Below are 25,398 nucleotides of genomic sequence, written 5' to 3' on the forward strand. Positions count from 1 at the left end.
ACAGTCAACAAAACATACACTTTGTTTCATTACAATGATTATAATCCCCTCCATGTACCATCAGTTAACAGTATTTCTCTCTATTCATTTTGGCTGTTTTTTTTTTTTTTTTAAAAGCACTAAGGCATATATAATAATTTACACCATCAAAGGGCACATTCTACAAGTCTGCCTCCTGGTCACCAGCTCTCAGTTCCTCTCTTTCCATGAAACTAGAGTCCTCAGCTGCTCCCTCTCTCCATGTCACCATCTCTGCCTCCATCTCTGATATCGCTGCTTCTCTGGATAAGGTCCCATATTCCGCTTGTGGTCTTCTACCTTGATGGTCCTAGGGTCTTGGTCTTCTGTTTCTGGACTGTAAGATTAACCACTCCCCTGTCTTTGTTATAAAACTTATACCGTTACAATTGTGACAATCGCAATTAGTAATGATAACAATTAATCACTATTTAATTGTAAGAGTCTTATCCCCATCTCTTTTTACCAGACCCATCTAGACAAGATGAAAACTATTCAGTGGGGATGCTATCTTCCCCCACCCACTTTTAAACTAAACACTCTCTTAAAACCTTATAAGCCAGTCACTTTTAAGTGTTTATCACCCTTTCATTTTAGGTAGCCAATGTCTAAGTTGCCTGTCCCTATCTACCTTGTATGTAGAGGGGATAGCATTGATCCTTGATGTGAAGACTCCTTCCCTCTCTGTTGGTATTTTGAGTTAGTACCTCCATGAGTATAGGTCAAGTTCATCAAATTGTAGCAATTTACCCTCATTTCCTTTATCAAAAAAATTTTTTTAAATAAATCTTCCTCTAGTCACATTCTGATTATCAAGCCATCAAGGCTAGGTTAGATGGATACTATCTGCAAGTTTGGGTGTTCTTGTTCTACTGTTGAGTCTTGCTGGGCTTTGTCTCACTAATGGGAAAGCTCTTGTGCAGGATCTCCTGAATCTCTACCACCAGGTCCTTCTAGGCCTATGGTTATAACTCTCAGAGTAACTAGGTCATCTGATGTGCCAGTGGCAGGCCAGCTTATACTCAACACTGCTGCTTGCTCTGCTAGAGCATTTGTCTACATGGGCCCGGACACCCAACTCTGTTGGTGACCTTCTGTCAGTGCTTACAACCAGTTCTTTTTGGTTTAGTCATGACTAAGGAAGTGAAACTGGAGCAGAACCACAATTAAAAAACTTTGTTGAACTGGAACAATAACTGAACAGGAAAAGCTTCGGGCTGAAGCTGTGATAGAAATGTACTTTCTCTCTTAGAAAACAAGAGTAGTATACCCATTGCATGGCAACCACATATTTTCATCAGAGTTGAAAGCAGCAGTGGCCTGACCAAACATGGTAGTGAACCATCTTTGAATGTGTGTAGGCCTCCACATTCCTGCCAATAAACCAATCTCAAGCATCAGGCTTCTGAAAGGGCTTGTAATGCCTCTTTTGAGTCTTCTGCTTTTGAGTCTTCAGGCCGTTGACACATAATTTTTCCCACTCCATGTACCATCAGTTAACAATATTTATCTCTGTTCACTTTAACTCTTGCATTCCTCCCTGTGTCTCCTGTTAAACTTCTGCCAGCTTCTCTTTTGTATATTGCCTGCCCCATCATCTACATTGTCACGTGTCTACCTGCTAGCCCATAAATAATTGTCCCTCTCCCCATCAGTAACCATCGTAGAATGTTTCTTTTATCAGAAAACCTTTTAACTCTTTACAACAGTGGTATTATACAATATTTGTTCTCTGTGACTGACTAATTTCACTCAACACAATGTTTCTCCAGTTCATCCATATTGCAAGGTGTTTTTTAGATTCATCGTTATTCTTCAACTTTGTGTAGTATTCCGCTGTGTGTATGTACCAAAGTTTAACTATTCTTCTTTTGGTAGGCATTTAGGCTGTCCTCTTCTTTTCTGTGTGTCTCGATACACAGCGTTTTGAAAGATTCTGTTTTCTTATCTCTTGTGCTACTCTTCTATCTTTTGACTGGTGCATTTAATCCATTTACAGTCAGTATAATTTTCAATAGATACGAGTTGATTGCTCTCGTTTTGCTGTGTGTTTCTTTGTGGTGCTGCTGGTTTCTTCCACATAATTTTCTATGCTGAGTTCATTTGTTTGTAGGTTTTCTTTTCATTTCTATTGTGTTAAGGTTTACGAAATCTTAATTTTCCTCTTTTTAATTTTAATATGAAGGCGTATTAGTTTTCTGTGATTTATTAATTTTTCCCTGCTTTAAACAGTCTGTTTTTCTTGAAATCTGCTTGACTTTCTTGCCATTTGGAAGTTCTGTATCTACACTATTCCCTCTTTTTGCTTTGTTGTTGATTATAAATTATCTCTGGTTCCCTGTTTTCAGTCTTGTAGGTTTGTTTAACTTTAAATATTTCTATATCTGGATTAAGGAGTTCTGGTAACCTAGTGGTTACAAGATGGGCTGCTAACTGCAAGGTCAGCAGTTAAAAACTACCAGCTGTTCCATGGGAAAAAGATGAAGCTCTCTGCTGCTGTAAAGATTTACAGCCTCATAAACCTTACTTACAGCCTCATAAACCTTACACATGGAGTCAGAACCGACTCCATGACACATAACCACCATCACCACCATATCTGGATTGAGTTCTGGGTGGTGGTATCATATATGTTAATCTGAGGTTGTTGTCTGCTGTTGTTGGTTCTCAGTGTAGAGAACACCCTTTAATAATTTTTGTAAAGTTGGTCTTATTATTTCAAATTCTTTTAATTTCTGTTTATCTGACAGTGCCCTAATTCTGACATCCTATTTGAGAGACGTATTTGCTGGGTATATGACTTTTGGTTGTCATTGTTTTTCTGAATTTCAAAGTTTTGTTTATCATGTTGCTTTCTTGTCTGCTTGGTTTTTGCTGAGAAATCAGAACTTAGTCTTATTGATACTCCTTTGTAAGTACCTTTTTGTTTTTCCGGAGCTGCCCTCAGGGTTATTTGCTTGTCTTTGGTTTTGGAAAGTTTGATTATGATATGTCTTGGTGATTTTCTTTTGGATCTGTTTGGTTTAGGGTTCATTCACCTTCTTGTATGCCTACATTGCATCTTTCATGATATCAGGGAAATTTTCTTTCAACAGTTTTCTCTCTGCTTCTATTGTCTCTTCCTGCTCAGGAATTCTCATCACCTGTAACTTATTCCTCTTCATGGTATCCCACATAACTGTTTGGCTTTCTTTGAATTTTTCCATTCTTTTTTCTGATTGTTCTCTTAGCATACTAGTACTGAGAGATTTATCTTCAAGCTCATTAATTTGAACTTCCATTGGTTTGAATTTATTCCTTTGCCCATCTCTGAAATCTTAGTATTGATCTTCTGGATTTCTCTCTGCAGGTTTTGTATTTTTTAAAATTTGCATTTAATTGTTCTATTTGATTTTGCAGTGTTTTCCTGAAATTCGTCTTAAGTTCTTCCTACATTCTCCTTATTTTCCTTGATTTATCTGTCAATCCTTTGAAGATACCTAAATATCATTCTTTTGCTTCTTTTTCAGTTAGCTCCATTCCTTTTTATTCCTCAGAAACGCTTTCTGGCTTTGCATAGTGATCATTTGTTTGACTCATTCTTTCTTGTTTCTTCATGTGAGCTATAATTGTCTGTTGTTTTGGGACATTGTGGTAGTGTTGTATTTGTTTTTATTGTGGAGTGTTTGTTGATGTGTTCTCAGGCTCTCACCAAATGTCTCCTGTGAGTGTAGTTAGAAAATAGAAATGTGTGCACTGTTCTACCTTTGTGGTCTGTGCGCCTCACCTACTACCACAGGGTGAATTTGCCTGCTGTTGGCTGTTGTCTATTGCTGATCAAGTGGCATAGGAGTTATTTTTGGTTCCATCCCAGTGGGTAGAACTGCGGAGGGTATGGTTGTCTCCTGTTGAGTGGGAAAGAGAGAACACCCTCTTCCCCCACCCCAAAGGTACCAAAACGGAATAAGTAAACACACAGCCAACAATGTAAGGAGAAAATAATAAAGAAGCAAAAAGAAATTAAATTAAGCTCCAACCAGAAAAAAACAACATAACAACTAAAAAGAGAAAAGGAACAGGGAAATGGAGCTATAGAGAAAAAAAAAAATAATAATAGAGAAAATAACAGAAATAAGAAAATACTTAGAAAAACCAGGGAAAGGAAAGGTGAAAATCGAAGTAGAGTAGAATGTCATAAAGATCAAAAGTAAAAAAATGGAAGTTGAGAGGAAATGAGTAGAGAGAGACTAAAAACAAAAACCATGATAGAAAGTATAAAATTCAAGCGAATGGAAGGAGAAAGAATAAACACACAAAAACAACTAAACAATGAAATGAAAAAAACACAAACAAACAACAATAAAACAATGTAGCTGTTGGACCTGGAGAGGAGCAAACTCTTGCGGGCCCCTTGCAAACCAAGGAGCTCATGAGGTGGGTGAGGGAGGGATGTGACAGTGCAGTTCCTGGCCCTAGATAGAGTTCCTTTAGGCCTATGTGTTATCTATGTTCAGGGCACTCAGACCAGAAATAGTTTGTGGAGACCCTTGATGAAGCTGGGGGCAGGGTTGCTGGTTATAAGGGTTTCTGCTAGACTGTTGCTGGTCTGTTGGGAAGTTAAAATTACTGTTGAGGAAGGTGGAATGTGTTAGATTAGGTGGGGTCTTATGTGCCATACTTAGAAGTTTGGAATTTAGCTTAAGTGTGATATAATTTTACTAGCTGTGCTACAAATAGGTATTAAGCAGGACTAAGAAAAACAGGTTTGATTTTTGTAAGTTTCCATGGTCATAAATTATGAAAGAATGTACTAAGGAAACGAGGTGAATAAATAAGGAGACCTATTAGTCTGTTGCAGTGATTCTTAACCAGGGACAAACATTAGAAATACCTGAGGAGCTTTTTCAAAGTATGTATGACTAGGTCCTACTTCCATAGATATAATTAGTCAGAGCCTTTGATGTAGAGTGACATCGTGCGAAATGGTGGAATAGGAAGGTTCCTTGAAAACAACTGAGCTGGAAAAAGTTACTGAAACCAACTATTTTGGAAATTTGAAATCTGATCAGGCACTAAAACCAAAACTAAGCTAATGTCAGATGAAGGGAAAGGCTGCTAATGTTACGTAGGTGAGCTATGTATGCTGGGTGGCTATAGTTCCATCCATTCCTTGGCCCCACCTTGTTCATGGAGTGAGTGGCTGGAACCATGGGCAGTCAGTGGGGACCTTGTAGTCCAAGGATTTAGAGCGTAGTTTACAGTTGGGTTGGTTAGGTGTGTCCTGAGAGAAAAGTATAGGCAACTACAGTGGTTTGGGCCCTTTTGTAGTAGTACTTTCTCTAAGTAGCAGCAGCTTAGAGGCCCAGCATACTTTTTCACCTTGCTTTTTTTGTGTAAAATATGTTAAGCCAATGATTGACCATAGAAATAAAGATTGGAGTATTATCTAGTTTATAAAATAGCTTGGAAAAATCACCAAACAGTTGATTGTAGCCCTCATTAAGTAACAATAGCAATTCTTGAGGAGTGGAGTAAACAGATATTATTTGTAGTTCCCCCCCCCCACCCCTGGAATACAGGGAATTTCTTTTGAAACACTAGTTGGGCATAGGCTGTGAAACAGAGCCCATGGAGGTCTTGGAGGGAAGCGCTATAACAATTGTTAGGGGACGTCTCTGAGCAGACGCACTAATACAGCCTCAGAAATTTAAAAAAGTGACAATCCCTGGAGATTGGAAGAATATGAGTTCCAGAGTTACTACATTATACTATTCAAATATCCCAGTTTCAGCAGCAATAAAAAATTACAAGGGAAACAGGTATTAGGGACACAAAAATCAAATTGGTAGTTTTAAAAAGAGACACATTGTAGGTTCAAGGACACGAGAACATTGAAAGTGTGCAAAAGTGTTCCATGTAAATAATTACCAAAGTAGAGCTGAGGTGACAATTTTAATATCAGCAAAATAGACTTTCAGTTAGAATGTTACAAGGGATAAGGGCATATATAGTGGTAAAAGGGTCAATTCATTAGGAAAATATAACAATTTTAATTATATATGTACCTAATAATATTAGAACCTCAAAATGTACGATGCAAACACTGGCAGAATTAAAAGGAGAAATAGTTCTACAATACTAATTGGACATCCAAACAATCCATTTTCATTAATGAATAGAATATGTGGACAGAAGATGAGTAGGGTAGGGATATAGAGTTGAGAAGCACTATAAACCAACCAGACCTAGTAGACATATAGAACACTTGAATCAATATCAGCATTATACATGTTCTTCTCCAATGTACGTGGATCATTCTCCAGGATAGATGATATGCTATGTCGTGCAGCAAGTCTCAATAAATTTAAAAATATTGAAGTCATACCAAGTATTTTCAGTAATAGAAGGAAAACTCAATTATGCAAATATGTAGAAATTGACCAACACATTATTAACTAATATGTTAGTTAAAGAAGAAATAAAAAGGGAAACAAGAAAATATTTAAAGTTGATTGAAATGAAATTACAACGTACTTTAAAATTTATAGCTGTTGTCTGCATTAAAAAAGAAGAGAGATCTCAAATATATAGCCTACTTTTACAGCTTGAGGAACTATGAAAAGAAGAGAAAACTAACCCAAAATTTAGAGGGAAGGAAATTACAGCTATCAGAGCAGAGACACATGACATAAAGAATAGGAATACAATGCTGTTAGGTACTGTCAAGTTGATTCTGATTCGTGGTAGCCTTATATACAACAAAATGAAACACTGCCCTGTCTTGCACCATCTACACAATCTTTTTTATGCTTTAGCCCATTGTTGCAGGCACTGTGTCAAACAAATTCCATCAGAATCTCGCTCTTTTTCATTGACCGTCTACTTTTCCAAGTATGATGTTTTTTCCAGGGACTGTTTTCTCCTGATATGTCTAAAGTACATGAGATGAAGTCTTATCATCTGTTCTTCTAAAGAGCTTTCTGGCTGTACTTACTCCTTGGCATGTTTCTTTGTTCTTCTGACAGTCTTTGGTATGCATAATACTTTTTGCCAACACCATAATCCGAAGACATTAATTCTTAGGTCTTCCTTATTCATTGGTCAGCTTTTGCATGCATGCGAGGCAACTGAAAATACCATGGCTTGGGTCAGAAGACAGTAGAATCATTGGAACCAGAAGTTTTGATTTTTGAAATGACTAATAAAATGATAAACCTTTAGCTAGACTTGCAAAGGAAAAAAGAGAGGTGATGCAATTAACTAAAATATGAAATGAAAGTAGAGACATTTCTTCTGATCCTGTGTAAATAAAATGAATTATAAGAAAATACTATGAATAATTATATGACAGCAAACTAGATACCTAGATGGAATAGACAAATTCTTTAGAACCCTCCCTATATTGACTCAAAAAGAAACAGGAATTTTCAAAAGATCACTATGAGTGGGCACTGACTCCATGGCACATAACTACCACCACCATAGTAACTGAAGAAATTGAATCTGTAATCAAAAGCCACCCAACAAAGAAAGGTCTTGGACTTGGTGGCTTCACTGGGGAATTCTACCAAGAATTTAAAGAAATATTGAAATCATTGTATTTCAAGTGCTTCCAAAAAATAGAAGAGGAAGATATACTTCCTATAACCGTTTCTGTGAGGCTAGCATTACACTGTTAACAAAATCAGACAAAGATACCAAAGGAAAACTACAGATCAATATCCCTTATGAATATACAGGTAAATGCTTCAACAAAATATTAGCAAACTGTATCCAGTAGCATAGAAAAAGGGTAGTACACTGTGACCAAGTGTAATTTACCCTTTGAATGCAAGGATGGTTCATAAGAACACCAGTCAGTGTAACACACCTCATGCAGGAAAAGAATCACATTGCAGTTGACACAGAAAAGACATTTCACCAAATTCAACATTCTTTATGATAAAATGTTTTTGTTTATGATAAGAACACTAACAAACTAGGAATAGATGGAAAATTTCTCAATATGATAATGGAAAGTTATGAAAAACTCCTAGGAAAATTGATACACATTGGAGAAAGACTGCAAAGCTTTTCATCTGAGGTTAATAAGACATAAATGCCTACTTTCACCACTGCTTTTCAACATTAATAGAGTTCTGCTGTGACACTGTAGGATAAGCACTAGACGCTAGCTGCAAGGTCAGTGGTTCAAACCCACCAGTTGCTCCATGGAAACCTTATCCAGGGTCACCATGAGTTGGAACTGCCTCGACTGCAGTTAACAAGAAGAGCAACATTTCTGTGTTCTGTTGTTGTTCAGTGCCATCAAATACTTTGCTACTCATAGTGACACCCTGTATAGGGTTTCTGAGGACCAGCTTGATGGTTTGAACTGCCGACTTTGTGGTTTACAGTCCAGTGCTGATCCACAGCACCACACCAATATCCAGAGTAATTAGGCAAGGAAAATAAAAGGTATTCAAATCAGAAAAGAAAAAGTAAAACAATCCCTTTTACAGATCACATGGTTTTTATATGTAGAAAATCTTAGGCAGTAGCGTATGATCAAGAATTGAAGGAAGTCCAAGTTGTGCTGTAGGTATTAGTGAAAAATAAGGCTACAATAACAGATGGAATACCTCTTGAAGTGTCTCAGCAAATCAATGCAGTTCTGAGGGTGCTCACTCATCTATGCTAAGAAATTTGGAGGGCAGTTACCTGCCCAAGTGACTCAAAGTGAACCATATTTATGGCAAAGAAAGGTGACATTACAGAATGTGGAAGTTATCGAACAGTATCTTTAACATGGGGAACACTGTGGCTTTGTATGGTAAGCATTGGACTGAAAGCCATAAAGTTGGCAGTTCAAACCTACCAGATGTTCTTTGGGAGAAAGATGTACAGCCTCAGACATCCTATACAGGGGTCACTATGAGTCGGAGCTGACTCAACAGCTCTTAACAACAACAACAATTATTAGTACCACACACAAGTAGAATTTTACTGATGCTAATTAAAAAAATGATGGTAGTAGAGCTGGTCTTTCTCTTTTTCATTGACCCTCCACTTTACCAAGCATGGTGTCTCTATCATGTCTCTATCCATGAGCAATGATGTCTGGGCATCCTGGCTTCCAAAGAGCACTCTCTACTTCTTCCAACACAGATCTGTTTGTTATTTTGGCTGTCCATGGTGCTTTCAATATTCTCCTCCAACACCATTAATTCAGATGCCTCAGTTCTTCTATGATCTTCCTTATTCACCATTCAGCTTTCACATGCATATGAGGTTATTTAAAATTTTGTGGCTTGGGGCCCAGAGACAGTGACGTGGCCACAGAGGATTAGAGTGGAAAGTGAAGCATCCAGCTGAGAAAAAGTGAGGGGATATGCACAAAAATACCCCTACTTGCACATAGTACCCACTTGACCTGACTTCAATGGCTGGATAATAAGAACTCAACTAGAAGAAGAAAGAAGAGGAAAATAAAGAGTGATCTGCTACAATTTGATGAACCTGACCTATACTTATGGATGCAGTAGTTCAAAAGAGGGAACTAATCTTTACAGCAAGGATCATTTCCACCTCCTTGGTACACAGGGTTGACAGGGATGGGCAACTTAGACATTGGCTACCCAAAATGGGGGCGCTACAAAGGCAAGAAGTGACTGGTTTACAAGCTTTCAAGAGGGAACCTAGTTCCAGAGGGGCAGGGGGAGGTAGAATCTCCACTGAGTGATTTCCAGTTTGTTGAGATGGGGCAGGACTCTTGTGGTACAATAGTGAATAATTGCTTTCAGGACTGGCTTTGAGGGTCAGAAATGTAAAGGTAGATGTTTTGTAACAAAAGGAGGGGAGTGGTTGATTTTGCAGTCCAGGAGTGGAGGTTTCTGGGACCATCAAGTGAGAAGAGCGGAGTGCGAAACCCTATCCAGAAAAGCAACAACGCTAGAGATGGAGGCAGAGACAATGGCATGGAGAGATGGAGTGGCTGGGGACTCTGGACTCAGGGAGGAAGAGGGGCTGTGTACTGACTGCCGGGGGGCAGAGTTGCAGGGTGTATCCTTTGGTTTTTGATGATGCATGGAGGGGATTGTAAGAAAATATATATCTCATGGCTTGGGTCAGATATCCACCTTAGTCCTTAAACTGCCATCTTTGCTCTTCCACACTTTAAAGAGGTCTTGTGCAGCAGATTTGCTTAGTGCAATATGTTGTTTGATTTCTTGACTGTTGTGTCCATGAATGTTGGTGGCTGGTCTGAGCAAAATGAAGTCTTTGACAACTTCAATCTTTTCTTGGTTTATATGGTTGTTATCTGTTGGTACAGTGGTGAGGATTTTTGTTTTCTTTACATTGAGATGCAACCCATACTGAAGGCTGTGGTATTTGATCCTCATCAGTAAATAGCTTAAGTACTTCTTGATTTCAACTAGCAATACTGTATCATCTGCATATTTCAGATTGTTAATGAGTCATCCTCCAATTCTGATTCCATGTTCTGCTTCATATAATCCAGTTTCTCAGATTATTTGCTCAGCATACAGATTGAATAAGTATGGTGAAAGAATACAACCCTGGCCCATTCATTGTCCACTTGTTCTATTGAATGACTGTCTCTTGGTCTGTGTACAGGTTACTCATGAACACAATTAATTACGTTGTCTGTAGCTTGTCATGAGCCACAAAATTGAAAGCCTTTGCATAATCAAGAAATAATAGGTAAATATTTTTCTGATATTCTCTACTGGAGAGAAAGTTTCAGAGTCTCTTCTGACATCCACTTTGGTCTTTTCCTTCTTTGTGTTTTCTTTATGACCTTTAGCTTTCTTCCTGTATGATGTTCTTGATGTCATCCTACAACTCTTGTGGTCTTCAGTCATTAGTTTCTAATTCATCAAATGCGTTCTTGAGATGATCTCTAAATTCATGTGGGATGTGTTCAAGGCCATATTTTGGTTCTCATGAACTTGTTTTAAGTTTCTTCAGCTTAAGACTGAACTTGAATATGAGCAATTTATGATCTGTTCTACATTCTGCCCCGATCTTGTTATGGCTGATAATTTGGAGCTTTTCCCTCATCTCTTTCCACAGATATAGTAACTGTGATTTCTGTGTAGTCCATATGTATAATTGTCTGATGAGATCCATGTGTATAATTGTCTTTTATGTTGTTTAAAAAATGGTATTTGCAATGAAGAAATCATTGATCTTACAAAATTCTATCATGTTAGTTTGGGTGCTGGGGGGCAGGCCATACACTACAGGGGAAGGGGAAAGGGAAAACAAGGCGGATGGGAGAATAGTTAGGCAGGTTTACATGGGCTAAATAGGACAGAGGTAAATAACGATGTAAGCACAACTGTGGAACAACAGGGCTCATGGATACAAAGATTGAGGCAGGGTGTGAATGGGTAAAAGTGGAGAAATAATGTTAAGATGCTTGGCTGTCTTTTGAATCTCGGTTTCCCTTGCCCTACTATTATAAAATAGATACTTGAAGGGGAGAGAGAGGACTAGCCAGAAACATCACCAGAGAATGCTTGTAATTCTGTCTTTAGCCTTTAACTGATTGGAATACCTAAAATGGAGCTAGAACTTGCCCAGTGAAGGAGGCTTCCGGAAGAACCTTTGCATTGCACAAGACCATAGGTGGAATCCTGATTCCCATCCAGAATCTTCTGAGGTGGGGCATTTCCACTTGAAAGGACAAGCAGACCAGTCTGGAGCAGCTAGAAGAACAGAAGATACTTCTTGAAAGAAAGACCAGCAGGAAAAATTCAAAAACAATAACAGCAGTCCAACTGACTACTACAAGAACAAGCAACTTGTTCCCCAGGTAGCCATCAAGGCATGTAGTCAGGTCCCCTCAAGGCAAATCTCCTTCCAAGACTGAAACTCAATTGGAATACACTAGCAGGCATATGGTCCTGCTGCTGACCACATTGGTCACTGATAAAGAGAAAACAGCAATGAAATTGTGAACTAAGTTTGACCACATTCAATAGACTCCAGACTCCTTTTAATCTGGATTGAGACCTGGTCAACCAACAGTATTACGAGTTCTGGGGACTCCTGGGCCCAGGGGCAGGGACAGGGCCCCAGAGGACTAGAACAGAGTGTGAAACATCCAGCTAATACGAAGTGAGGGATGTTGCACAAGAACACCCACACTTGCAGATAGTACCCATTTGACCTGGCATCAATGGCTGGATGATCAGAACACAACTAGAGGAAGAAAGAAGAGGAATACACAAAAAAAGAAAAAGTAACCCACCACAAGTGGATGAACTTGACCTATGCTTGTGGATGCAGTATGACAAAGGAGCAGACAAATCTCTACAGTAAGGATCATTCCCATCCCCTTGGTACACAGGGTCGACAGGAATGGGGAACTTAGACATTGGCTACCCAAAATGGGGGGACTACAAAGGCAAGAAGTGACTGGCTTACAAGCTTTCAATAGGGAACCTAGCTCTCCAGAGGATACAGGGAAAGGTAGAATCTCCACTGAATTGTTTTCAACCTGTCTGGATGGGGTTGATAAAAGGTGAGGAGGAAAGGACTCCTGTGGTTCAATAGGGAATGATTGCTATCAGGTCTGACAGTGAGTGTTGGAAAGGTAAATGTAAGTGTTTAGTAACAAAGGAGGAGAGTGGCATGATCTGAGTCTCAAGTCCAGGAGTGGAGATCCATGGAACCATCAAGGGAGAAAAGCGAGGTGCGAGACCCTGTCCCCATTCCGGAGAGGTGGCAACGCTAGGGATGGAGGCAGAGATGATGACGTGGACAGAAGGAGCGGTTGGGGACTCTGGACTCAGGGAGGGAGAGGGGCTATGGGCTGGTGGTCAGGCGGCAAGCGTGTGGGGTGTACCCTTTTGTTATTTTATGATGCATGCAGGGAATTGTGATCATTGCAATGAAACAAAATACGATAGGATGAATGTAAAGATAATGTTCACCCATATAAACTAACATATAATTCATAATAAATACTTTAAAAAATTCTATCATGTGATTTTCAGCATCATTTTTATCACCAATGCCCTATTTTTCAATGACCAATTTTTCTTCTTTGTTTCCAACCTCCGAATTCTAGTTGCCAATAATTAGCAATACATCTTGATTGCATGTTTCAGATTGAAGAAGTTGGTAGAATTCTTCAATTTCATCATAACTGGCTTTTGTGGTTGGTGTGTAAAATTGAATAATAGTTATATTAATTGGTCTTCCTTATAGGCATATGGAGATTATCCTATCACAGATGGTGTTTTGCTTCAAGATAGATATTGAAATGTTCTTTCGAAGATGAATGCCACCGCATTCCTCTTCAATTTGGCATTCCCAGCATTGTCAACCATGTGATTGTTAGATTCAAAATGGTGAATACCAATCCATTTCAGCTCACCAATGCCTGGGATATCGATGTTTATGTGCTCACTTTCATTTTTTTTCTGACAATTCCAATTTTCCTAGATTCATACTTTGTACATTCCATATTCTGATTATTAATGGATGTTTATAGCTGTTTCTGGAGTCCTGGTGTCCTGCTGTGGGCTAATGCGCTGGACTGCAACGTCGGTTTGAATCACAAGGTTGCCGGTTCAAGCTTACCAACTGTTCCTATACAGGGTTGGCATGGGTTGGCACATACTCAAAGGCACCTAACAACAACAACAATAGCTGTTTCTCCTCAGTTTGAATTGTGCCCCATCAGCAAATGAAGGTCCTTAAAACTTTATTTCATTCTCATCATCATGGTCAACTCTACTTTGAGGAGGCAGCTGTTCCCCAGTCATATTTTGAGTGCCTTCCAACCTAAGGGGCTAATCTTTCAATACTATGACAGTATTGTGGTGATCTTCACCATGTCTCAGTATTCAGTGTTATGGTGCTGACAGTGTTCCACTGCCATTCATTAAATTTTCAGTGACTAAATATTCTAAAGTATTCCATCTCTCCTTCTTCCTATTCTGTCTTTGTCTGGAAACTCAGCTGAAGCCTGTCCACTGTGGGTGACCCTGCTTGTGTTTAAAGTGACTTTGGCGCAACTTTCAGAGTAATAGCAACATGTAAGCCACCATAGTAACAAATTGACAAACAACTAGTGGAATCCTAGCCTTAGAGTTCTATAAACTTTATTTGAATGGTCTCATCCAGGCACTTTGTGGTAATTAAGAACATATTGGATAGAAAAGTCATTTTAAGTAAATTCATGGTACCACAGATAGATTGACGCAGCGGCTGTAACAATGGTTTCAAACATAGGAAAATTGTGAGGATGGTGCCAGACTATGCAGTGTTTCATTCTGTTGTACACAGGGTTGCTTTCAGTTCGAATTGTATCAGCATAACCTTTAAGGAAGCTGATTACCAAGTCTTTCTTTCATTAAGCTGCTGGGTGGGTTTGAACTGTCACCCTTTTATTAAGTAACTGAGTGCTTAATCATTTTTTCACCAGACATCCTTTATTAGTTGTTGTTGTTAAGTGCCATCCAGTTGGATGCAACTCATAGCAAGCCTGTATATGATTTCCAAGGCATCGTCCTTCTGCGGAGCAGTTGGTGGATTTAATTGTAGACGTTGTTGTAGTTAATTGTCTAGTACTTACCTCACATCACCAAATCTGCATAATTTTGTTATTGTTGTTTAGTGCCACAGAATCCATTCCAACTTATAGCAACCTTGTACCGGGTTTCCAGGGCACAGCTGGGGAATTTGAACTGCTGATTTTGTGGTCTGCAGTCCTGTGTTGATCTTACAGAGCTGCAGCAGATATGAGTCATTGTAGTTGGTGGTGGTTAAGTGCTGTCTAGTCAGTTTGTCGAGTCAGTTTGACTCATAGCAATCCTGTATAGGGTGTCTAAGGAGTGATTGCTGAGTTTGAATTGCCGACCTTGCAGTTCAAACCAACTTTCAGTTCAAACCTACTTACAGCGCCACAGCAGGACTCCAGGTACTAGCTATTAAGGAATTGCAAGTCAAAACCATAGCAACAGATGATTTTAGATTTTACAGGCACAATATTGGGTCGCTATAAATTAGAAGCAACTCAACGACACTTAACATCAACAACACAAATCTCGTAGTTTGTGTCAGAATCAGCATGATGGCAGAGGGTTTCAGCTTATAATGAATGACTAGTATCAGAACAATGGAACCTAGCAAGTGTTGGTGAGAATGTGGAGAAATTAGAACCCTTAATCATTACTGATGGGATGTAAAATGGTACGGTCAATGTGGAAAAGTGACTAATTAAAAAAATTAGGCATTGGATTACTATTTCACTCAGCAATCTCACTGGTACGCATGTAAGGGGCCTTCAAAAAGTAAACAGAAGAAATCCATCGACTTTCAATTCCATTTTTCCACAAGTGAAAAACTTAAAATTGAAAGACTTAATCAGACATTTGCATGTTTATTGCAGCATTTCCCATAATAGCTAAAGTTAGTTACTACCCAAGTGTACCACAGGTAATTGGGTAAGCAAAATATGACACATACATAATAATATTACTATTCAGTTATGATGAGGAATGAAGTTCTGATATGGATGAACCTTGGAAAAAACTACTCTGTGTTAAATAAATGAAACTTAAAAGTGTAAATACTATAAAATTCTACTTGTAAAATCTCTAGAACATGAAATAGATCAAACAAAAAGCTCATAGGTGGTTATCAGAGGATGGAAGGAGAGAGTTTATTTCTTAAGGGATGCATGTGATTATTGTCACAGGCTTTACTGAATTGTACACTTAAACCTGGTTGAAATAGCAACATTTTTGTGATATTTAGATTTTGTCACACAAAATTTCCCTGGACTGATGTATCAAGTTGATAGATGATGGAGCTCTCGATGAAGAGACTGGCAGTGGAAATCAACGAGCAAGAACAGTTTTATAAATATTTGATGAATTTATATAATTTCTTGCAGGTATTGATAGGATGTGAAGAACATGTCTAGCAAGCAATAGTGTATAAAAGTCTCTCATAGGTTTAGGAATCATGGGGATGGAAAGAGTTAAAAACCATAAAAATGTATCAGATTGTCTGAACCTAAAAGAAAAAAACAAAACAAAGCAGTTGCTATCAAGTCAGTTTTTAATCATGGTAGCCCGTATATGTTGTGTAGAACTGTGCTCCATAGTTTTCAAGGCTGTGACCTTTTGGAGGCAGATCACCATGTCTTCCATCTGAGTCACAACTGGGTAGGTTTGGACCATCAACGTTTTGGTTAGTAAGTGACAACTTAATCACTTGGGCCCCGCAGGGACTCCCTGATTGCCTGGAATGATTGCTGTATGAATGGTAAGACTGGATGGCTAAGGGCTGAAACCGAAAGAATAGCAACATTTATGGACTAGATAAAGGAAGTTGGATTAAGGAGAATGAAAAGATTTGGTACCAAGTAAGTCAAGGGATGGAGTTTTAGTAAAGAGCTAGTTTTAAAGAGTGTCAAATGCTTCAAGGCAGAGTCAAGCATGAGATCAAATGAACAATGTCTCTGTTTTATGCAGTTGATCATTTTTGGTCTTAGTAATTATGGTTTGAGTACAATGATGGACGCAGAAAACAGAGAAGCAGTCTGGCAATGTAACTAAAAGGTGAGGAAGTATAGATAGCAGTTTAGAGAGGCTTGGTTTAGGACATTGAACATGTTTTAAACATCTACAATTCTTTTTTACTTTTAAAATTTTTTATTGTGAATTAAGTGAAGGTTTACAGAGCATACCATCAGTTTTACATTTGACAAATCATATACATTTGACAAATCATATACACTTTGCTTTATTACAATGATTGCAATACCCTCCTTGTACCAACAGCATTGAACAATATCTACTTCTATTCACTTTAATTATTACATTTCTCCCTGTATCTCCACTTACCTTTACCTTCTCTTTGCTCACCTCCCTTTTGTTTCATATTGCTTACCTTGTCATCTATGTTAATATGTGTCTGTCCTGTAGCCATGAATAATTTTCCTTCCTCCCTCCCCACCGCCCCCATATCCATCACACAGATTGTTTATTTTATCAAGAAAACTTTCTCTTACTTTTTTACAACATTAATTTCACACAGTATTTGTCCTTTTGCGATTGACTAATTTCACTCAGCTTAGTGTTCTCTAGGTTCATCTGTGTTATGAGGTGGTTTGCAATTTCATCTTTGTTCTTCAACACTGCATAATATTCCATTGTGTATATGTACCAAAGCGTGTTTAAATGTTTTTCTGTTGATAGGAATTTAGGCTGTTGGCATCTTTTAGCTCTGTCTCTTGTAGACACATATTGAAGGATCCTGTTTTCTTACCTATTCTGCTCCATTTCTTGACTGGTGAATTTAATCCATTTACATTCAGTGTAACTGTCAATAGGTATGTTTTTCTGTGGTACTGCTGGTTTCTTTGTTCCGTGTAATTTTCTGCACTGAGATAATTTTGTGGATTTTCTTTTCATTTCTGCTGTGTTAATGTTAAATGTCTGCAATTCTTGGCATCATTAAACATTGCCTCAAATGTATTTTTTTGTTCAAATGTATTTTTAATCCCAAATTTTCACATTCCCCTTTACTGTATACCGCACACACTCACACCAAGTAAAATTACATAATTGATGAGAGCTTCAGAGATTATCTTAATTGTATGTCTTAACAATGGTGACCTTTAAAATTATCTAGGCCTTTAGAATGATGTCTTCTGCTCCGCGGGAGGAAGATGAGGCTTTCTGCTCCTGTAAAGATGTACAGCCTCAGAAACCCTGTTCAGGGTCGCTATGGGTCAGAACTGACTCAACGGCACTTAACAACAACAATAAAGGAGAATAATTTGAGTCTTTAACTTGAGTTACTAAACATTTTCTTGCCTTGATTTGAAAGAATATTTTGATGCCAGTTTATGTATTTCCTCATAAGTAGAATCTCAATAGTTTATGCCTAATTAATACTTTATGACTCCGTAGTTTCATTAGTAAATAAATGTACCAATTCTGTAGTCTTAAACTTTCTGATTATGAACATATCTTAAAGATTGAAATAAAATATAATTCTTTGTAAATCACAGCAAACTGAGAATTTTGCAGTGCATTATTTAAGCAAACTTCTTAAAGACAAATATGAGATAGTGAGTTCGAAGATCAGGTTGACTTGTGGAATAAACATATTTCATTTTTTCCTTCACTGCTTAATACTTCTCTTTCTGTTTGTTTTCCTTAGGACTGTTATGAATACTATTCAACAATTAATGATGATCTTAAATTCAGCATGTGATCAACCATCAGAAAATCTGATTTCCTATTTTAATGTAAGCCACAAATAGAGTACTTATGATGATATTTTGTTGAAGACATTTGAAATTAGAAGTTAACATATTGAATATTTAAACACCTACCTCCCATCTAACATGTTGTTGTTTGTTATTTTATTTCTTTTTTAAGCCTTCAAGTTGATAGTACTACTGCTTTAGTTAGTGTTATTTTTAAAATTTACTGATGTTTACTTGGTGTTGTGCTTTAGGATAAGCACCGAACTAACTGCAAGGTCAGCAGTTCAAACCCACCAGCTGCTCTCGAAAACCTTGTACTACAAGGTCACTATGAGTTGGAAACCATCTTGACAGCACAGGACAACAGTAGCAACCAAATTGCCTTGCTTACCATTCTTTCTTGCAACTTGGATCTCATTCCTAAGTCTTTTTTTTTTTAATTTTTATGTGGATTGAACTTTACAGGGTTTTTGTTGTGTTTTCTGGTTTTGATTTTTAGTCTGAAAATACCTTGTCCTTATTTTTGTAATATAGTTTAGTTGAATGTTCGATTTTAGGTTAAAATATACTTTCTCTGAGAAGTTTAAGGATATTATCTTACTACTTCCTGGCTCCCATTGTTGCTGTTAAAAAGTCTTCTGTCAGTGTAACTGTTGTCCCTTTGTAGTTAATCTGTCTTGTCAGCCTGGCTGTTTTTAAGATATTTGAGTGCAATGTTTTATAGTTTGACTTCGTATGAATGCCATTTTATTTATGCTGCTTTATATTGAATTTCTTTACCTGAGAATTCTGAGCATTATCAGTCATTAATACTTTCCGTTGGAGCCCTAGTGATTCACTGGTTAAGCACTTGACTGTGAACTCAAAGTTCAGCATTTCAACCCTACCATCCGTTCTGCAGGAGAAGGATGTGGCATTCTGCTTCTGTAAAGATTTACAGTCTTGGAAACCTGATGTAACTCTTCCACTCTGTCCTGTAGTCATATTGCCTTTCTTTGATTCTGTAAAGGTTTCTAAAAAACACTTCTATTGTGAAAATTTTAAAAAATATGTAAAAGTTGAGAGAATATGTAATGAAGCCTCCACTATGTATTGTCCAGCTTCAGTGATGATCAACTCTTATTTTATTTATACCCCTACTCATACCTTTATATTGTTTTGAAACCAATGAAACAGACTTCACCTATAAATATTTCACTGTTTTACTCTAAAAGAAAAGATAGTATTTTAAAAGAAATGTAAACACAGCATATTCACTCATACCCTCACATGAGAAAATAATAATTTTTTGTATTATTAAATATCCAGTTTTTCCAGTTTCCATTTCTCTCATTGCTTAGTACCATTGAGTTGGTTCCAACCTATAGTAACCCTGTTTAGGGTTTCTGAGGAGTGGCTGGTGGATTTGAACCACCAGCCTTGCAGTTCAAACTGACCTTGCTGTCCAGTGTGTATCTTACAGCACATCAGGACTAATGTTTCTTTCATTAATGTATACATATATGTCATATATATGTGTATTACATATTGTTGTTAAGTGTTGTCGAGTTGGTTCTGACTCATTGCAACCCTGTATAGGGTGTCCAAAGAATTGCTGGTGGATTTGCACTGCCGATCTTACAGTTCAAACCATCCTTGGCGCTTATCCTACAGTGCCACACCAGGACTCCATATTACATATTTATGAAACATAAACACAGAATTCCTTTTTTTTTTTTTTTTTTGTATAAACTTTTTGAAGCCCCATCATGTGTATCAGTTTGTTCAGAGTCTAGATAAGGCCCACACAATGTGCTTTTTTCTTAAGACTCCCTTAATCTCTAGATTCCCTCTTCCATTCATCTTTCCTTTCTTTTTTACATTTTTTTAAAGAAGCTAGTCTAGGAAACCTACATTTTGGATTGTTCTGACTGCGTTTATAATATTATTTAGTAAGTTTCGCTGTCCTCTGTATTTCTGAATTGGTGGTTGGATCTAGAGTTTTGGGCAGATCCAGATTCTATTTTTTTGTACTTCATAGGCTGCATTGTATTTTTCCATCAGGAGGCTTGCGAAATCTGGTGTCTTGTGATGTTAATAGGCATTTGTGCTTGAAGTCTCAATTATTTGTTTAGTATTATTATTGTTAGTTGCCCTTGAGTTAGCTCCTGCTCATGGTGGTCTTTTGTATAACAGAATGAAATGTCCAATCCTGTGCCATCTTCATGATCGTTGGTATATTTGAGTTCATTGCTGTGCTTGTATTAGGTCTTAACCACATTCTGTTGGTAGGAGCTTATTAATTTGTTGTTGTTGTTGTTAAGTGCCTGCGAGTCAGTTCCAACTTATAGAGACCTGAATAGGGTTTACGAGGAGCCGCTGGTGAGTTCAAATCACCGACCATGAGATAGACACAGATCATGTGGTCTAGTGCTTATCCTATAGTGCCACATTTTAAATAGTAATGTTTCAATTTTATCATTCCTTCTTTGTTTATTAGTTGGAATACCTATTTAGATAACTTATTCTCATCCACTATTTGATGTCCCACAGATAAAATTCTTATAGGATAAAAGTTTATTAGCTTGCTTTCAAAATGAGTTGCTGTTGTAGCATATTCCACTGATAACTAACTAGATTTTTATTTGGTCCTTTGAATTTTTCCTTTTCGCTCTCTTTTTTTCTTTTTCTTTATTTTTTGTTTTATTGTTGCTTTTGTTGAGAATATACACAGCAAAACTTATACCAGGTCAACCATTTTTATATGACATTAATTGTGTAACTTTTAATTGTCTGTCTATTCTCACCCTTCTTTTCTGATTTGTCCCCCCATTAACATAAACTCACTTACCCCTAAGTTTTCAGAATCATTAACCTAGAGATTTCTACATATTTGGTGTGTTTCAATTTTTGCACTTATTATATTTACATATGCTCAAGTTATCCCATCTCTAGATAGTGGGAACCTCTTTAAGTAGGCTTCTGAGTACTTTTGACATGATGTTAGGTATATCTGATGGTGTCCTGGTTGAGGTCAGTTTTCCAGATTCATCCAGTACATTTCCTATCTCAGAACAGGAATTGTTATTTTTACAAAGAATCCTCTGTATTTTAAAGGAGAAAAGTTTTTATCTTACCACTAACTGGAAATGAAATCAAATGATGTATTGCATTAGGCAAATCTGCTGGACAAGACCTCTTTAAAGTGTTGAAGAGCAAAGATGTCAGCTTGAGGACTAAGGTGCGCCTGACCCAAACCATGGTATTTTCACTAGCGTCATATGCATGTGAAAGTTGGACAGTGAATAAGGAAGACCCTAGAAGAATTGATGGATTTGAATTATGATGTTGGAGGAGAATATTGAAAGTACCACGGACTGCCAAAAGAACAAACCAGTCTGTGTTGGAAGAAGAACAGCCAGAATGCTTCTTGGAAGCCAGGATGACCAGACTTCGTCTCTCATACTTCAGACATGTTATCAGAAGGGACCAGTCCCTGAAGAAGGACATCATATTTGGTAAAATGAAAGGTTGGAGAAAAAGAGGAAGACCCCCCAGTGAGATGGATTGGCACAGTGGTGGCAGCAGTGTGCTCAGGCATAGCAAAGGTTGTGAAGTTGGTACGGGACTGGGCAGTGTTTTGTTCTCTTGTGCGTAGGGTCGTTCCGAGTTGTTGCCAATTTGATGGTACCTAACAACAACAGCAAATGTTGATACTGGGTTGGTTTTCATTTTCTTTTTTTATTGTGGTTGATAGCAATATAGCAAAGTATTTGCCATCTCAACATTTTTTTGCATTTACAATTCACGACATTAATTATGACATCATTTTTTACAAACATTACTACTACCCGCTTCCAGATTGTTATGTCACCTTTAACAGCAGCTCAGTGCCCCTTGCCTTTCTGGAATGACTTCAGGAGTTGAGAAAACAGAAAAAGATTTAAGACAAAATTATTATGAGTTTGTTTTTAATAATGTATAACTTTAGTCTAATTATAAGTAAACACCAGATGAACTTAAACTAAGGGACATTATACATAATAACTAGTACTTTTAAAATGTTCAGAGTCATAAAAAGATAAGGAAAGACTACGGCACTAACTGACTGAGGAACTATCAGATACACAGATGAGAGAAAACTACACAGATACGACAACTACATGCAATGTATGATACTGTATTGGATGTTGAACCCGAAGAAGAAGATTAATTTGAAAACATATGAGCAGTTGATGGTCTTGTCTACAGTTGTCTTTGTTTTGACTGATACTGATTTTCTCTACTGTCACTTTCTGCGTTCTGCAAATGTAGTCAATTTGATTCCTATGTATTCCGTCTCGTAAGACCCACATGTATAGTGGCCATTTTTGTTGTTGAAAAAAGGTATTTGTAATGACTAAGTCATTGTTAGTCTTGCAAAATTCTGTCATGCCATCTCTATCATTTCTGTCACCAATGCCATATTTTCCAACTATCAGTCTTTTCTCTTTGTTTCTAACTTTTACATTCTAATCGTTAATAATGATCAGAGCTTCTTGATAACATGTTTGATCATTTGCAAACTGATGAAGTTGATAAAATTCTTCAGTTTCTTCATCATTGGCTTTAGAGGTTGGTGTGTAAATATGAACAATAGTGATATTAATTGAGTTTCCTTTTTATTGTTGTTAAGTGCCATTGAGTCATTTCAGACTCATAGCAACCATGTATAGGGTTTTTGAGGAGTGACTGGTGGGTTTGAACCACTGACCTTGTGGCTCAAACTGCATTATCTCATGGTGCCACACCAGGTTTTCCTTGTAGGCATATAGATGTTACCATATCATAGACAGCATTGTACTTCAGGATAGATTTTGAAATGCTCCTTTTGTCAATGAATGTAATGCCATTCCTCTTCAATTGGTTATTCCTATGGTAAACCATGATTGTTAGATTCAAAGTGGCCAATCCTGTCCATTTTAGTTCACTAATGTCCTGGTGTGGTGCTGTGGGTTAATGCGCCAGACTCCAAATCTGTTTGAACTGCAAGGTTGGTGGTTCAAGCTCACCAGTTACTCCTTGGAAACCCTATAAAGGGTCGCCATGGGTCAGAATTGACTTGATGGCACTTAACAACAACAATGCTTAGGATGTTGATCTTTATTCATTCTACTTAATGTTTGATGACTTCCCAATTTTCCTAAATTCGTACTTCATACTTTCTGTGTTCTGATTATTAATGACTGTGTACAGCTATTTCTTCTCATTTTGAGTTGTGCTCCACTAGCAAATGATGGTCAGAAAGCTTTGCTCCATTCATATCATTAAGATCAACTGTACTTTGAGGAGGCAGTTCTTTCCCAGTAGTATTTTGAGTGCTTTCTGACCTGAAGGAGTCATCATGTGGCACCGTATCAGGTTCTGCTATTCATCAGGTTTTCAGTGGCTAACCTTTAAGAAGTTCAGCCACTCCTTCTTCCTGGTCTGTCTTAGTCTGTCAGTTCCCTTGAAACCTATCTACCAATGGTGACCTTGCTAGTATTTCAAATACCGGTGTCATAGCTTGCGGCATTATAACACACAAGCCACCACAGTACAACAAACTGACAGACAAGTTGTAGATATAACTAACACGAACAAGTTTTTATTTATATTAACCATTGTTTTCATTTGTTACTTAAGGTACATCCTACTAGGAATAGGAATGTACCGTCGAATTGTTGGATTTTAAAGTTACTTTGAAATTATTTGAGCAAATTTCTAACTATATAACATTCTTAATTCTTTTGTTGCATTTTTTAATGGTTTTTCACAAGATTACATTTTGATATATATACTTTTATCTTAATGTTATGTAAAACATAGGTCAAGTATGCCAAATAGAATATATTCAAAGGTTTCTTTCCAAGTCCCCTTCATTCTATTCCTTCCCATCCCATGTTGTCTTATATGACCCATTTGTGTTTAATATTTTTTGTTTATTCTAATAATTTTTTTTCTTAATTTAAGTGTATGTATATGCCTTTGTGTGTGGTGTGTTGCTAGTTGCCATTGAGTCAGATCTGACTGTGACCGCATGTGTTGTAGTATATAGAACTCCTCCACAGGGTTTTTGTGTTTTAATCTTAATGGAAGCAGGTCACTAAGCTTTTTCTTCTGCTGTGTGGTTGGGTAGGGTCGAACCACTAACCTTTGTTAGCAGTCAAGTGCAAATGTTTTGTGCCACCTAGTGTGTATATACCAATAATACACATATGCCCTCCCACCAGTTATAAATACAGTAATATAATATGCACATTTTTTCCTATATCTAGTATTCCATGGAGTCTTGGCATAGTGCTGCTGCAGGATAAGCACTGGACTTCTAGGTCAATTTGATCTTCAAGGTCTGCAGTTCAAACCCACCAGTCATTCTTACAGAAACCCTATACAGGGTCACTATGTGTCAAAACCAACATAACGGCATTTAGCAACAGCAGTATTGCATGGTGTGCTGCATTATGTGTTTGCATCTTAATTTTTTAAAAACATTTGAGTTTTTACTGAAAAACATTTGGGTTGTTTCTAAATTTTTGCTGTTGTAAATTGTTGTACAGAGAATAGCTTTGTGCCTTGTTTCTTTAAATGTATTTAGTAATAAATTCCTGAAAATGGGATTTCTAGGTGAAAAGATAAATGCTTATGGTAATTTGCTAGCTATTGCCAAATTTCTCTGTCCCTTATATCAGTTTGTAATCCAGCAGTGGCAATTGACAGGCTTCTTACCCTACAGCCTCATCAGAGTTAAACGTTTGCGTTTTCCTCAATTTCTTAGCTAAGAAATTTCCCAGTGTAATTTTCAATTATGTTTTTATTGTAAGTGAGATTGTGAACATTTTAAATATGTTTAAAATCCATCTTGAGCCCTGAGTTGGATTTTAAACATATTTAATCTTCATGATATTGTTGTTTTTTTCCCCTTAATTTTTAAGAATATATTACTATAAAATAATTAAGGATATTAGTCTTTACTTGTAAACTGTTACTATTTGTCATGTTGTCCTTCTTCTTTGCCTTATGATGTCTTTGCCATGCAAAATTTTTGTTTCCATATAATCAAATTTATCTGTGGTATCTATTTCTGACAGTATTTACATTGCTCTATAAAATTGATAAAAGTTATAAAGTATGTGACTTTATGACTCTGAAGAAATTGT

At 37.3% G+C, this 25,398-nt stretch overlaps 1 protein-coding gene across 1 annotated transcript in view; it reads left to right on the plus strand.

The window, feature by feature from the left end:
• Positions 1-25,398, plus strand: part of RB1 (retinoblastoma 1) — a 250,862-nt gene that overhangs the window by 92,969 nt on the left and 132,495 nt on the right. Inside the window, exon 12 of the mRNA XM_006837641.1 lies at positions 18,193-18,280. Within this exon, the coding sequence (XP_006837704.1) occupies positions 18,193-18,280 (88 nt within the window). The remainder of the gene's footprint in view (positions 1-18,192; positions 18,281-25,398) is intronic.

The sequence above is a fragment of the Chrysochloris asiatica genome, unplaced genomic scaffold (genome assembly GCF_000296735.1).
Source record: "Chrysochloris asiatica unplaced genomic scaffold, ChrAsi1.0 scaffold00022, whole genome shotgun sequence".
Lineage (NCBI taxonomy): Eukaryota > Metazoa > Chordata > Mammalia > Afrosoricida > Chrysochloridae > Chrysochloris > Chrysochloris asiatica.